The 14,707-nt window shown below is 45.5% G+C and overlaps 1 protein-coding gene across 1 annotated transcript in view; it reads right to left on the bottom strand.

Moving 5' to 3' along the window:
* SLIT3 (slit guidance ligand 3) overlaps positions 1-14,707 on the bottom strand; it is a 583,256-nt gene that overhangs the window by 152,688 nt on the left and 415,861 nt on the right. Inside the window, exon 6 of the mRNA XM_032465125.1 lies at positions 7,784-7,855. Coding sequence (XP_032321016.1) covers positions 7,784-7,855 — 72 coding nt within the window. The remainder of the gene's footprint in view (positions 1-7,783; positions 7,856-14,707) is intronic.

Here is a 14,707-nt window from a genome sequence, read left to right as displayed (position 1 = left end):
CTTGCTAATTCAAGACCGTCTTAAAGTACGATTCAATGATCTTCACCATATCCTTAGCTCAGGGATGTACATCACTACATTCTCAGTTCAGAAGACTAAACTAGCCTTTACGGGAACAGGAAAATGAAATAACATGGAAACCACTAGAACCCCTCCAGATTCTAGTTACTTGGACTGTTAAAAGTGCTACTTATTTAAATAGAAAAAAAAAACCTCTGACATTTCAAAGAAATGTTCGCTTTTCCCTTAAGCTGATATTCTCAAAACCAAGCCTGTTATTTGAAGAGCTTGACTAGGATCCGGCTCCAGGCTGGGAGACTATGAATGAAGGGTGTGCGTTTATGGGAAACTCAGTTCCCTTTCAAGTGCGCTGGGGGCTGAATGGAAGTTACCAATGCTTTCCACAAGGCGCAATTTTAATCCTGATCGCCTCAACAAATCTCAATTTGCAGCACAGTACCAAAAAAAAAAAAAAAAAAAAAAATCATACTCTGGAGATATTTTAAGACTTACATTAAGCAATGACAGCTCTATATTCAAAGCTATGTCATGACTAAACACCCTGATTCCAACGGCTGTTGAAACAAATAAAATGTTTGCCTCTCCCAGAGAAACCCAGGAGAGACGTTTTATAAATAAATGAAAATGAATCTTGTCTCTGTTAGAAAACACCAATTTTCACCATGCCTCTAATTTTGTTCATTATTAAAAAGGCAAAAAGGAAAAAAAAATCCCCGCTTAGCTGAAGGAATAAAAGACCAAAGGTAATGTGAGAAACGTGCTGTTTCAGTAAAATACTACATTGCTCAACATTTAAAATAATTCTAGGACAACCACAACCATGGTTCTGTTCAGGGTTGAGACATAACAGAGAACCTTGAGCCTGGGGTGTGGAAAACTTCAAATTCAGTTCATTACAATTGCCTCTCCACATCTGCTGGTTCCGCATCCCAGACCTAACCGACAGTAGGCGGATCGGTGGGATACAGGATCCGCGGATGCAGAGGGTGGAACCAAATTTCAACTCAGTGTGAACTTTAACTGACCACCTACTATGGGCCAGACTTGTGCAAGGTTCTAGAGATCAGGCAGTGTGCAGTACAGGAATATTTTTCAACTTTGATGTTTATAAGCATCCTGATTGGACATCTGCTATTTGCCAGCCACACGCCTGAGGGATCTCCTTCAGTCCATACAACTAGCCTAGAGGGTAATATTACTCCTCTTTTTCAAGAAAATGAACCCCAAACCACCCAATTTGGTGAAGCTGGTTTGGCCACCAGTCTGATGGGAGGACAGTAATCACCCCAAGCAGCTCAGCCTCCATTGTCCGGGGCAGTTTCACAGAATGGGACGTGAGACTGATTAAGCTGACGTCACAGGTTTAGATCTGAGCATCCTGGGGGTCAACTTCTCAAACAAACAAACAAAAAAGCCTGTGCTTCCTCAATTATTCTGGGCATTTCCCACAGCTATTAATCTCACCAATGCATGCAACTGTCTTGTGTTTTGGTATGTCTGCTCTGGTACGTATTTTTTAACTTCAGTTTTTTGTAGCAGGGCAGTTAAGTGCGGGGGCTCAAACCCCAGGCGGAGCTGGATTTGATACTGGAAGAGTAATTCCCCTCTGCTTGTCAGTGTCACCCTGGAGAAGTTGCTCAACTTCTCTAAGAAAGCCTCAGTTTCCTCACTGGTGAGAGCATGTTACCAAGATCCACCTTGTAAGGGGAGAGCGGCTACGTAAAATGCGACATTCTAATGTTTTATCACAGTGCCTGGAAGATAGCAGATGCTAAAACATGGAGGCTATGAGAGTAATTATCATATTTATAATAACTATGATAATAATTGGTATGATATCATTACATTATATAATATATCAATACATCATTATTTGTTAATCAGAACATCTGGATCCACACCCAGAGGACACTCATTTGAAGTGGAGAAAACACCACCATTTGCATTAAGCTCTGGACCAACCGTGTCTATAAATGTCCCAACACGCAGTGCCCAGCACCCCTCAGCTGGGACAACCACCCTAATCTGGGTATCAGGATGGTCATCAAATTTCTTTTTCCCTGCCTTCTTGTTATACCAGAAGAGGACTTTCTTCTACATTCTCTTTCTGTACCTACAAGTAGGGCTCGGAGTCAGGCCATGTCATGCCTGACGGAACGTGGCTGAATGAGGACTGCGCTCAGAGTTTGGTTAATTCCCACCACTGCTTTAACGCTTGACTTTCTTTTCTCTAAACGAGGACTGAGAGGTTGCTCATTACACAGGCCGACGCTGGGGTCTAGAGAGGAAGAAACGGGGGGGGGGCGTATTCATCTCTTATTTCTTATCGTATGCACAAACCCAATTACAACTGTTTTAAAATCGAAGGGAATCTGGAGGCACGTTCAACTCTTGAGAAGAACGTCCCGGAAGATGAGGCATGCGACGTTCCTGATGGCTTCGGAGGTGTCCTTGTTCGGTCTGGGAGTCTTCGACTCCACGTCACCTACCTCTGTCTCTGCATGTCTATTCAACAGCTCTGGTAAGCGCCAGGCTTTAGCGCATGATCCGCCAGAGCACCTGCTCATTTAAAGCTTTTCTGTCCCCGGCGGAGTGTGCCCTTGCTTCTAAAGTGGATTAAAGCAGGGGCTGCCCAGGCTGGCGGGTCACTGAAGCGGGTGGAGGTCGGTGGGCAAGTGGAGTCTACATACCCCATCTCAGGCGGGGTATGTGCTTTTCAGCCACAAATGACCACTGCAATGCAGAAATGCAGCCCAGGGTTGCCAATGCTTCTGGTTTGCCCCAGTCCAAGGCTGGAATTCTGGACTTTTAAAAAAAATAACATACATTTTCAATATGAAATACTGATTTCAAATTGTAAAAAACACTCAACTGAATTAAAAAAAAAAAAACACCTCATCTGCAGTCAGTAGTCTAGTTTGCAACCGCTGGTTTCAAAAAAGCTGAAAGCAGAATCACGCTTTCTTTCTGTCGTGGACTACAGTTTGCCCTCTCCCAATCTCCTAAATAATATAAAGCATTTAATGAGGGGTTTTGAAAGGACAACTGTGATTAGGGTCCTCAGCCTTGCCAGGGGATTGCTTCTGAACAGCCTCATTGCACGGAGATGCCCACTGCAGGCAAAGAACATGGGATCGGAGTCCAGAGACCAAGGTTCTCTTCCTTTGTGCTGTTGCCCTTGGCAAGTCTCCTAGCTAGGGCCAGGATGAGAGCAAGGGAAGTGGGGTGCCCTGGACACAAAATATTAGGCAGCATGGGCCTCCCTCTAGTTCTGACCCTGTTCTCAACCTTTTCATGCCTTATCTCAACAATAAGAGGTCATCCTGGAGACATCTAAGGTCCTCCCATAGCCTGCTGATAATAATGTCATGAAACTTCCAAAATTGGTAAGTGACATGAATGGGAGCGAGGCTTTCAAAACAGCACACAGTGGTTATCTGCAGACCTGTCGGATCGACGGGGAATCTGGCCAGTACTTGTGATTTATCAAGGGCAGACCACGCACTGAGAGCATTTTCAGGATGTGTTCCTGACATCTTTGGTTTGGCATTTTGGGCAGCGTATCTACTGAACTGATATGCTCAGAAGACAATGTCTGAGAATCTTTTCTCTTCTCCTGCAATACTATTGAAAAAAAAATCAAATATTTTACTAACTAGGTTTTCTTGTTTTTGTTTCACTTGTCCATACTCTTAAAATTCTTTTCCCATTAACTACTTTTTCTGGCCCAGGATGGCAGGTTGGGCAGGGAGGAGCCCGGTAACATTGGTGCAATGCCTGGCAGTCCTCAATCTAGCTGGCAGGGGCTAGAACCCCAGGGCTCAGAGGGTCTCCACACACAGTTCCGGACCAGCCAGGGAAGTGCAGTCTCGGCATATCTGACTGCGGTTTAAACACGCCTTACTCCGGTAAAACCTTAGATATGAACCACCAAACATACAGAACGAGTGGAAATGAAGGGTCCATGATTTGGGCAACAGAAGGGTGGCTGAGTCACAGAAAGCCAGGGTCCCTCAGTTAAGAAACCTAAGCTCCCTACAGAAAGCTGGGGCTGTATTTTAGGGAGGTCTGGAGAACGGAGCCCCCAAACTGTCGGGTGCCAAAGTCAATCGGCGACATCCAGAAGTGAGAGTAAGTCACCTCTGGGACTAGAACGTATGTCGGCGGAAGAGCAGGATGACTTTTCTCTCCCTGGCGAGTCTCATTTACCTTCCACTTTGTGGGGACCCATCGCTGAGTAAAGGGAATGACAATCTCACGAGCTGTGGGAGGCTCTGGCGGTCTCCTCGGCAGGACTGCGAGGCACGGCCTCAACCAGTCCTCAGGGCCAGTTCACAAGCCCCTGCGGCACACGCTGGCCATGCTTCTGGGGAGCCAACGCCACGAGAGCCTTAGCAACACAGATCAGAAAGGCAGCTTGGGAGAAGGGTTAAGCGCACGGGTTCTGCTGCTTGCTAGTTAAGCCGTTGCTTGGTTTCTCTGAAATGGGAATTCCTCTGGAAAAGGAGGGCGACAGTAAGAGTTTCACGGAGGGGTTGTGAGGATGCAAAGAGAGAACGGATGTAAAGGCGCTGCTTTTCGTGTCGGGTACCAGCACCTCCACAGTGAAGGTCAGCTGTCATCACCCGCCTTACGATTCCTCCTCCGCAGTGGTGCGGGAGCCTTGACAAGTTTCGCCCATACTATGCTTTCCTCCTTCCTCCCTTTTCTGGCTGCCTGGAGAGGGGAGGGTGGTGGCTCTCTCCCTTTGTCTACCATACCCTGTGCTGGACATCCCCCCAGGGGGCCTGAGTTAAAAATGAGGTTGCGGTGGGCACATTTCACACTTTCCCAACCGTGCACGGTTCCTCATGCCTCACTGCCAGGGCTTCCCGCCCCGACTCACCTCCTAGGTTCTATTCAATGTGACCGGTGCGGCCGACCTCAGCCCCGATGGAAAGGAGTTCATGGTATATCCACCCACAGAAAGAATGGAATAACAGAGTGATCCCATGTGAAATAGTTCCACTAGCAGTTTTTGTCCATACACTTAATTTTCAGAGATAATTTTCATGAAGTAATCAGGAGTCTTATACTGCACACTTCCTTATGTCACAGAGAAAACACACTCCAAATACTAGATTTTGTCTTCTTGCTTTGCAGACTTTAGAAGCGTGAGATGCTTAAAGATGACCTTTGTGGGGACAGAGTGTTTTGAACTCCTCTCTCTGTCTGCCTCTGTCTCTCTGAAGAATTTACAAAGTTACTGTATGATGCCCTCACTTAGTTCCTATTTATTATTTCATTGTCAAGTTTCTCTATGGTGTCTAAGTTGTGATTACAGAGAAATCTTTTAACATGTCAATGTGTAGATGAGATTTGGAAGGTCTGGGGGTGGGGCGGGGAGGTTCTTTAGATGGAGATGTCAGCTCCAGCCAATTTCAGGATGGCTCGCTATTAAGATGGATGGTTCCAAAGCTGTGTGCCTCTGCTGGAAATTAAAAACCCATGGAATAACTGATTATGATTAATTTTAAGTACTTAGCCATGTGAAGCCAAATGAGAGTGTCTTTAAAACAAAGCTATTGATCTAGCTTTGTTTGGAATTGAGAAGATAAACTAATCAGATCCTGTGGGCTCTTTACAATGATTGAGAATGAAGACTTTCTTTTTTAAATCACAGGCTTTTAAGCTTCAAGTTTGAGAGACCTAGGGTATCTGGATAAAAAATATTTTCATATTGTCATAGCACACATCAGAAAGGGGCAGTCCAATTCTGTCCTGGACAGGGGTTTGATGGAGATGAGGGCATGGTGGGGAGAAAGTTAGGGATATGAAGGGGACATCATTTAGAGAGCCCCACCTACGTAGTATGTAAGGCATCAGAGTTAAGGAAACAGACTCAGAGAAGCAGACTAGCCCGGCCAATGTCCCACCACATCTGGGACCCCACACCCAGGTGTGTCTGACGGTACGCCCACCCCTCTCCCCCCAGACAGCCTTCCTGGTGAGGCGAGATGACACCACTCCTGGTCGACAGATCTAACACGTGGGCTGTCAGGTCGTCACAGCTGTTTCGTGGCAGCTGGTGACTTCTATTTCCCGGTCTCTTCCCAGGGAATTTTCTCATCCTTCTCAAGAAGAAGGTGATATGCTCCTGGCAAGCCCTTTTTACAGAGGCTTTTTTGCAGGCAGGGAAAAATCGCGCCTCCCTTTCTCAGCTCCAGCCTCTTGATAACAGAAGTCCTGGGTTACTAAACTGGGGCTGGCATCCTCTCCCTAGCAGACACGCATTTGTTGCTGGTTCCGGGGTCAGAGTTTGGGTGAGGTGAGACCATCCATCTTAGGAATGACAACCTGACCTCTCTGGCTGTGGGTCCTGCCTTTTCTGTACCGGGAACTCTCGGCTTTCATCCGATTTCCAGCAGCCTGCAGCATCAGCATCCCCTTTGATTTCCCGTGATTCCTCTTGGAATCACCTTCCTCTCACACAACGTGGAGAGGATGTCTCCAACCCGTTGCTACTGTCTGCGGGGCCAGGTGAAAAGGAAGGTGGAAGGAGGAACTTCCTTTAATGGATAAAGGGATATTTTAATATATTCATTCATTCATTTATTTGACATTTATTCATTCTTCTGGAAGTCAGAGATATGTAACCTGGTGACTATGTAATTTTTTTTATTTTTCAGGGGGATGCTCAACACATCCTACTGTTATCATTCTGGCTCAAACTATACCATCAGAATTATTTTTAGAAGCAAGGAATTACAGAACTTGGAAAGGGGAAGTCACCCCAAGATATAGCAGCCACCCCTTTCGTTTTTCATATGAGAAAACTGAGGCTCCCATCATAGAAGAGACTCACCCAAGGTCACACAGCTAATTCAGGGGCCGAGCAGGGACTGGACCTCACATCTCCTGATGCAAGTTCTGCCAGGCTTTATTGCCTTCCTCTCCAGGTTTCCCCAAATCAGGGACAGCTGGGAGGGTAGTTTTGGGGGAGAACTGTCAAAATGTTTTCTTACACAATTCAATTTTAGTTTGAATGACCCCAGGATGACTCCTAGCTGACTTTCCCCCTGGAAATCAGGTTTCCTTAGCTAGACCCATTTGAAAATCCAGAACACAGAAAGGCAGCTACACATTTTTTCCCCAGACAAGGTACACACGGTGGTCTTCTGGGAAGGCGGCCCTCACCTCTCATTCTCCCCCACACCCCCGTCACTTTAAGGTTACTGCTTAAACTTTGGGTTTAAACCTGAGATGAGATCCCCAGAACAGTGGCGATGACTGGACTTTACCAGGCTGCTTGGCATTTCCCCTGGTCCTGTGCCAAAGTAGCCTTCTGATTCTGGGTGATTCCAGCCAACCCCCTGGTGCAGCCCCTTTCTCATCTCCCAGACCTGTAACCTGTGTCTCGGTAAGCTCACATTCAGACTCCCCTGAATGCTCTGGCAGGCGCTGGGGGTCTTAACTCCAGCCCATCTGTTTCACCCAGCAACAAATACCGCGGGAGCATCGGGGGAGAAAGGACTCAATGGAGACTTAATTAGCAGGAACCCCAGGCTGCGGGAGGTGAGAAATCACACTTTGCTGCCCACAAACACTTTGGCCAAGGTGAGCCGGAGGGATCTCCCCGGCTCCCAGTTTTAATAGCACTGCAGCAGAAGACACAGGAATGCATCCACAGGGACCCCCCGGCACACACACTCCCCCGCTCCCCACCTCACCCGGACACACTCGCACAGACGCACACAAGGCAGCGATCGCAAAAGGCACTCACAGGATCTCCAGATCGCGCAGCGCTCGGAAGGCTCCATCTTCAATGCAGCCGATGCGGTTGTTGTCCAGCTGCCTGTGGGGAAGCAAGGGGAGAGCATGAAGGCTGCGCGGGGCAGCGCCGAGGGGCCGGGCGGCCGAGGTCCCCCGAGCGCCGGGCCCTCCGCCCCGCGCCGCCGGCTCTGCTCGTCCCCGCCAGGAGCTCGCGCAGAGCCAGCCTGTCTGCCACGCTGCTCGCCTCTCCGCTCTGACTGTCTGGGGGAACCACACAGACGAGCGCTCCTAAGGCTGTCAGGTCTCAGTAAATATTAATTGCGCATTTTTTTTTTTTTAGGCAGAAGGGAGTAATTTCATTACATTAGGGCATCCAATCCATTACGAGCTCTTACCGTCATGTCACTGAAACAATTTCATTAAGCTAAAGGCCTGTAAATCATTGGAGGTCACTGCTCTGCCCTCCGTGACCTCCCAGAATGCTTTCTTCCCCCCTCTCTCCCGCTCCCTGGCTCCCTTTTACTGGAAGTTGCAGTCTTCTGCTCTGACACAGTGCTAAATCTCAAGGCTTTATCTGCCCAAGAGCGGTGAGGGTGCATGGGGAATATACCAATTCCAAATTAGACTCAACTAATCTAATTTTATAGTCTTTTTATTATTCTAAGCACCAAATGTCTGTGGTGGTTTGATGCCTCCGTGCTTTGTTATGGGGCCCATCTGGTAGGTCATTCTACTGAAGCATTTTCTGACTAAATACAGATTCTCTCAAACTGCAGCAACCAGCATCAACATTAAAGAAATTCATTGATGGAAGTGTTCCTGATGAGGGGAAAAAAAAAAGGAATATTGTTATGGCCTTAAAGATGTACCACTTAAATTTAAATTGGGGAGAATTAAATGCACCTCTTTTGGGACTTTTTTTCCCCCCACTTATTTCCCTTTCCATCTTATAAGCACGAAGATCAAGTTTTTTATTTTTATTTTTTTAAAAGATGCCTTAACTGATATACATTCTAGCTGGGGACTGGGTTATTTCAGCTGAGGGATAACAGATAGACACCATGATCTCAAATCAAAATGTGCCTGATGTGTACAGGTCAGGAGATTTACCGTGACCACATTCCAACTTAAATATCACCTATTATAAATATATAACTTGCTTAATTTAAAAAAAAGGTGTTACACAGAAAATGGTTATTATTACTAGACTATTATACTTTTTTGTGCAGAACACACCACACGGTCTTTGGGGGAACTGGCCGAAAGAAGTACTCCTTCCGAGACTCCTTTATCTTTTGTCTCAGCCAAAAATCAGCCCATCTCAGGTGGGAGGCTCTCCTGATGCTGGAATCTTCATTTGAAACTTGTGCTAATCTATTCTAAGACAACTCTCCGCAGAAGATGTGTCAAAGCTCCCTTTGGTAGCCAGCCCTCTTGGAGCATTTTATAGCCTGCTGAAGGAAGGTGGAATTATGATTAAAATCTTTATTATCACTGAAAAAAATACATAGATGTAAGATTGTGTAAAGGTGCGTGAATGAAATTCGCACAATCAGAGTGATGGAGTGCATCGCCGCGGAGGGGCTTTGCCGCGGTCTCATGGGGGCTTGACTTGTCTCAAAAAACGCTCATGATGCAACACACTAGACGTTTAGAATGAAAGGACAAGCAGGACATGGGTGTCTCGAGAAGCAGAAGCACTCTGCAGGTTGACTAGTTCTGTGTCTGGTGTTCAGAGGTCTTGCTGACGCCGACTCACATGGGACCTCAGCGTTCCTGCTACCCCGCATTTTTCCGGAGCCTCTCCTAACGTGAGTTTATGGAGCGCTCTTTTTGTAGACTTCCCGTAAGTGTTGGGCCGCCCATGCCCCGCAAAGGCTCTATGAAGGCAGTCTAGTTCTACTGCCCAACTTCCAGATTTATCATCAGTTTAAGGGCCAATGAATCAACAGCTCCTGTCCCACGTCAAGGCCACCAACCCTTACCAAGCAGAAATGTAGTGGAGCTGGCTTTGGGCTCCAAGAAATTGTTCGATGAACGTGCTGAATTCGGCAAAAACGGCACCATCCACCCAAGTAGAAAAGTATCTAAATCATCAAATTGGGAAGCGCAGGGCAGCGAGAAGAGGCGGCAGTAAGCGGCCCATCTGCTTTTGTGCAGACATTTAGAGAGGTCCTGGCTATTAAAATACTATTGATTTGCTAGATTTGTGAAGCATTTTCTATTCCTCTTCTTTAGGAGAGCACCAGGAACCAAACAGGATGCTCTAAATACACAGAAGTTTATGTGGAAAGAATGCAATTTGCAGGGGAGAAGAAACTCATAGAAGAGAAAAAATGAAGTCGTAGAAAGAAGCTTACTAACTACTATAGATAAAACATAAACAAACAACAAGGTCTTACTGCATAGCACAGGGAACTACATTCGATTCCTTGTAATAGGCTATAATGAAAAAGAACGTGAAAAGGAATATATATATATGTATGTATAACTGTATCACTGTGCTGTACACCAGAAACTAACCCAACTTTGTGAATCAACTAGTTCAACTTAAAAAGAAAAGATAATAGAAAAAATTTAAAAGGGTAGAGGGAAAGGAGATGAGCAAAAGATAAAAAAAAAAAAAAAAAAAAAAAAATCTGCTACTCAGTGTTCCACCAGCGTCTTGCAACCCAGGAGACAGAAGTGGTGGGGACGAAGGTCTCTGAGAGGACCCTGCTCACGTTAAGGCTCAAAGCGGAGATGTCTGCTACGTTATCAATTACGTGATGTTTAAATAGTTTCAGCGGGTGGCACGTGCCGGCACCTTGCCGTTCATTAGTAATGGGGAAAACCGAGCTTTAACGTAAGCATCTCTGTGAGTGTATTTTACAGAGTATTTTGGAACATATGAAATGTGTCAAAATTTAAAATATTTATGCTGAAGTGTGCTTTTCTGGAAGACATTTATCATAACCAAGATTGTCTCCTTTCATTCTAGTCACAGATAAACAGTCTCCCTGCCTCGGTGTTAGAGTCGCTCCCGAGATGCACCGTTCATACGGAAGTCCACAGGGGGAGGGCCTGCGAGGGTCCTGTCAGGCAAACGGAGACCTGAGTTGCTTCACCTCCCAGCTATGATATCTCCATGGCACTGAGCATCAGCGTGTTCGCAAAACGCTCATTAATTGTCTGCAATCAATTCTGATATTTCATGCAAATAAGCTTGGTCCCTAAAACAAAGTAAATACACGCTTGGTTCGGACAAGGTTTCTTCTTTCTAAATTACATCTCAGACACACGCAAGTTAGTCCTGAGGCACAGGAGAGGGAGAGGAAATAAGTGCAAACCCAAGTGTTTCTTCGCGGGTGTGGGAGGGTAGTGCAGTTAGGCACACAGAGAACCTTCCAGAGCGAAGGCCAAAACATCTGACTTGGCCATTTGCTTCTGGGGGTTGATGGAGGCCGCTGACATGTGTTCTAAGCTCTCAGGTCCAAGGTCCATACTGTGCCTTTGAAAAGACTCATTCAACGATCCTCTCAGAAATAAATTAAAAAAAAAGTCCATTGCCCACTGCACACAAATCGCCATTACTCAGGAGGCCCGGGCCAAGGAACTTTGGAAGTGGAGCGCTGAGAACTCAGCAGTCGGCGAGTGCCTGGCAGCTCTCTTTCTAGTGTCCCTTGGCCAGAAGTGGGTTACCACACTGCTACTGAATCCTGTCTTCCTACCACACAGAATAACCTACCCCAGTGCCTAGCATAGTGCCAGGAACTTCACAGCTGGTCATGTGCAGCTGCAGAATGAGTCCTCCTAGGGCAGGCGTGGTAGGGCTGGGCCCAAATTTATAAGGCAGAAAGCGCTAAGCCGAGCCACGCTGTCCTGGCTGTGGCCCTCTGGCCCCACCACTAACAGTGCAGAGCGATGGAGCGTTCCCGGAATGAGAAAGAGGGCTGCCTTTCTGCCCCACAGATCTCTGCTAGCGAGCATTTGGGGGAGGCCGTTTGGAAGAAAGGGAGATTTCCATGTGCACAGAGTGAAGATGAGGAGCAGGAAGGCAGTGGATAGAGGGACGGCGAAGGTTGGCTGTATTTTTTTTTTTTTTGAGGCGACTTTTATGATCCTCTCCTTCATACAGAATACTCCGTGTGATTTACACTCTCTTGCCTGTGAATAAGGCGAGAAGCCCCCGCAGCTTCATGGTATTAAATTAACTGCTCTAATTTCCCTGGGCAGCTCAGGTTTCGGCAAACAACGCTGAGAGCTAAAACGATACCGGAGTCCATTCAGAAAGGGATCCTCAGACAAGAACTAAATGTAGACTCCCCGAGAGGAGGTTTCTGACTACTGTATTTTTATACTCTGAGACTATAAACAAGTCAGAAAGGAAAGCCAGCGGGAGTGAGGGCTTAAAATAATCTCCACAAACAGCAGACAGGGAGACTGCGCTTTTGTAAGAATTCCCCTCTGTAAGCGTAGTGCTATCACAATTCATCTCTTTCGATCACAATTTCAAATTTCATCACTGAAGCGGGATAGAAATATTTTTTGGCGGTTCAAACATGGAAAGAAGCCTATCTAAATCCTCAAAAAAGGAGCTTCAAAAAAAAAAACTGGTTACAATTTTAAGAGCAGATGTACCTATCTCCCCAACACCAGCACCACCAGCACCACCAGCACACAAGAACAAAAGAAGAAAGATGGTTTTATGATTTCAAGGATGCATATGAGGCTGCAGAAGGAACACCTTGAAAGGAGAAATCTCCAGAAACAGGCTTTGGATAGCTGGGAGAAGTGAACAATTCCTAACTAGTTATCCAGATGCAAGGTTGACATACCAGGGTACGTCTGCCCAGATGTTCACTTCTCATCCAGATGTTCTGGGAGCCCCAGTGCCTCGGCCCATGGATGGTTAAACCTAGCCTCGGGGCACTGTCACTCCGGGGGCCCCAAATCCAGCTGCAGTGTTTCGCTCCAGGACTGGGGTCCTCCTCATGCTAAGTGGGGAAGGGAGCTAAGGTTCGGCACCTTTTGGAGTTAGTTAAACAGTTTGCCGATTTCTGAGCAAAACTACCTATACGAAATGCACAAGATCAGTGGAAGGACTTCTCCATGAAATGCAAGAGGGAAGTCTTACTTAGACATTCAAAGCAAGTCTGTGGTCTCGGAATCCAACAATTAACGAACCCGTAAGAGCAAATGAGTATTATCAGATGTTCACACTGTATTAGGTACCCGGGATACAGAATGACATGTGAGATGTCCTTTGAAAATATTTGAAAAGTTACCACCTGTGGTCTTTACATCTCAATTACCTTAAAAGGTATAAGAGAATTCTAAAAACTGAGCTAATTTGAATTTGTTTTTGATGAAATATATATGTTCCTACATATGCATATTCAAAGTGTATTTCTTTTTCTAACCCTGAGGATAGATAGAATGTTGCCACTATGAACAAAAAACCTGGGAAATCCCAGCTTACGTAAAACAAGCCATAAGACAAAGCATGGAGTAGCCTTCACCTGCTTTTCCTTTCTCCCTGTTAACCAACTGTACTTTTAGCAGAAAACAAGAAATCTAGCAGTGCTGCTGAAGGTTGTCTTATACAACAGTTTAACATTCTAAAAAATCATTATTGAAAAACAAATTATAAAAGCTTTTGTCTTCTGCTGGCTGGGGTCTTCAAAAGAAAAAAAAAATAAAGCTCAAGGTTATTTTAACCGTCAAAAGGAAAAAAAAAAGTGTTCAAAAGAAATGCATACACTTCATGTAATTGAGTACTGGTCACACTTTGTAGGCAAATCAAACACTTGATCCAAGCCACGGTCTGCTAATGAATTGTCACTGCCTCTCATCATTAAGGAGCTACTGTAATTCCACATTAAAACAACATCTCAAATGAGCAAGAAGAGGTGGATCTATTATTTTGCACGTCTGGTACACTTGTCCACCAGCCCCAAGAATACACGCATATAGATATGTTTGCTGATCCATGAATTATTTATGTATCCGCAAAGATCCCGGTGTATAGCACTGACAAGTTTATGCCTACTTTTCCTACATAATAATTACATGTACTGTTTCCCTACTGTATGCATGTAAATGCAAATGTATATTAAAAAATAGGCAAAGTAAGCAATAATTGACCTCTAAAAGTTTAACGTGCCTTAGAACAGTCCTGTTTACGGAGATATTTAGATAATTAAATGATGGTTAGCATTCCAAAACTTCAGCCAACCCATCCCACTTTGCAAGGGGACAGAGTCCCGGTTAATTAAGCTCTCTGATCAGAACATCTTGCCTAGAACTTAGTTACAAATTGAAGCATGAATCTGTTCCAGCAAGCATTGCTACACACACACACACACACACACACACACACACACACACACACACACACACACACACACGGCTAGCGTTAATACCTTTTATTTGGTATATATCATATTGTTGCTTGACGTATGCAACTTCTCAGCGGGGGAGTAACTGCGTCCACTCTAGTAGATGCTCCTGAAAACAGGCTGTGCGTTAATGCAAACACAGATGATGGATTAGCACCAAAGAGGCACACCAGACCTTGGAGAATAAAGGCGTGTTTTACACATCACTGGGAAATATCAATAACTCCGCTTCTGTGTTTACATAGTTTCCGGTTTGTTGGGGATTTGGCAAATGCATTTATGCAGAAAAATGCGGGGGGTGGAGGGTAGGGGGTAGGGGGTGGAAATCCCTGCAAACCAATTTAGCAGGAAGGATAGTGGTTGGGAAGAAGCTGAGCTCTCGTTTCTTTTGGACAAGTTTCGATTTGAAGCAAACTTCTGGCATTTCTGGATAAATAAAAGAACAACAAACAAACAAAAAGCAAATCAAACAAAGATACCCCACATTCACAACGAGAGAGTTTCTTTTGTTTCCTAGCAGCTTTGAGACCAAGGGACTGAGGGAGGTTGGTTAC

Source organism: Camelus ferus, chromosome 22 (genome assembly GCF_009834535.1).
Source record: "Camelus ferus isolate YT-003-E chromosome 22, BCGSAC_Cfer_1.0, whole genome shotgun sequence".
Classification (NCBI taxonomy): domain Eukaryota; kingdom Metazoa; phylum Chordata; class Mammalia; order Artiodactyla; family Camelidae; genus Camelus; species Camelus ferus.
The sequence above is the reverse complement of the archived record's forward strand: the minus strand, read 5'-3'. Positions and strand labels throughout refer to the sequence as shown.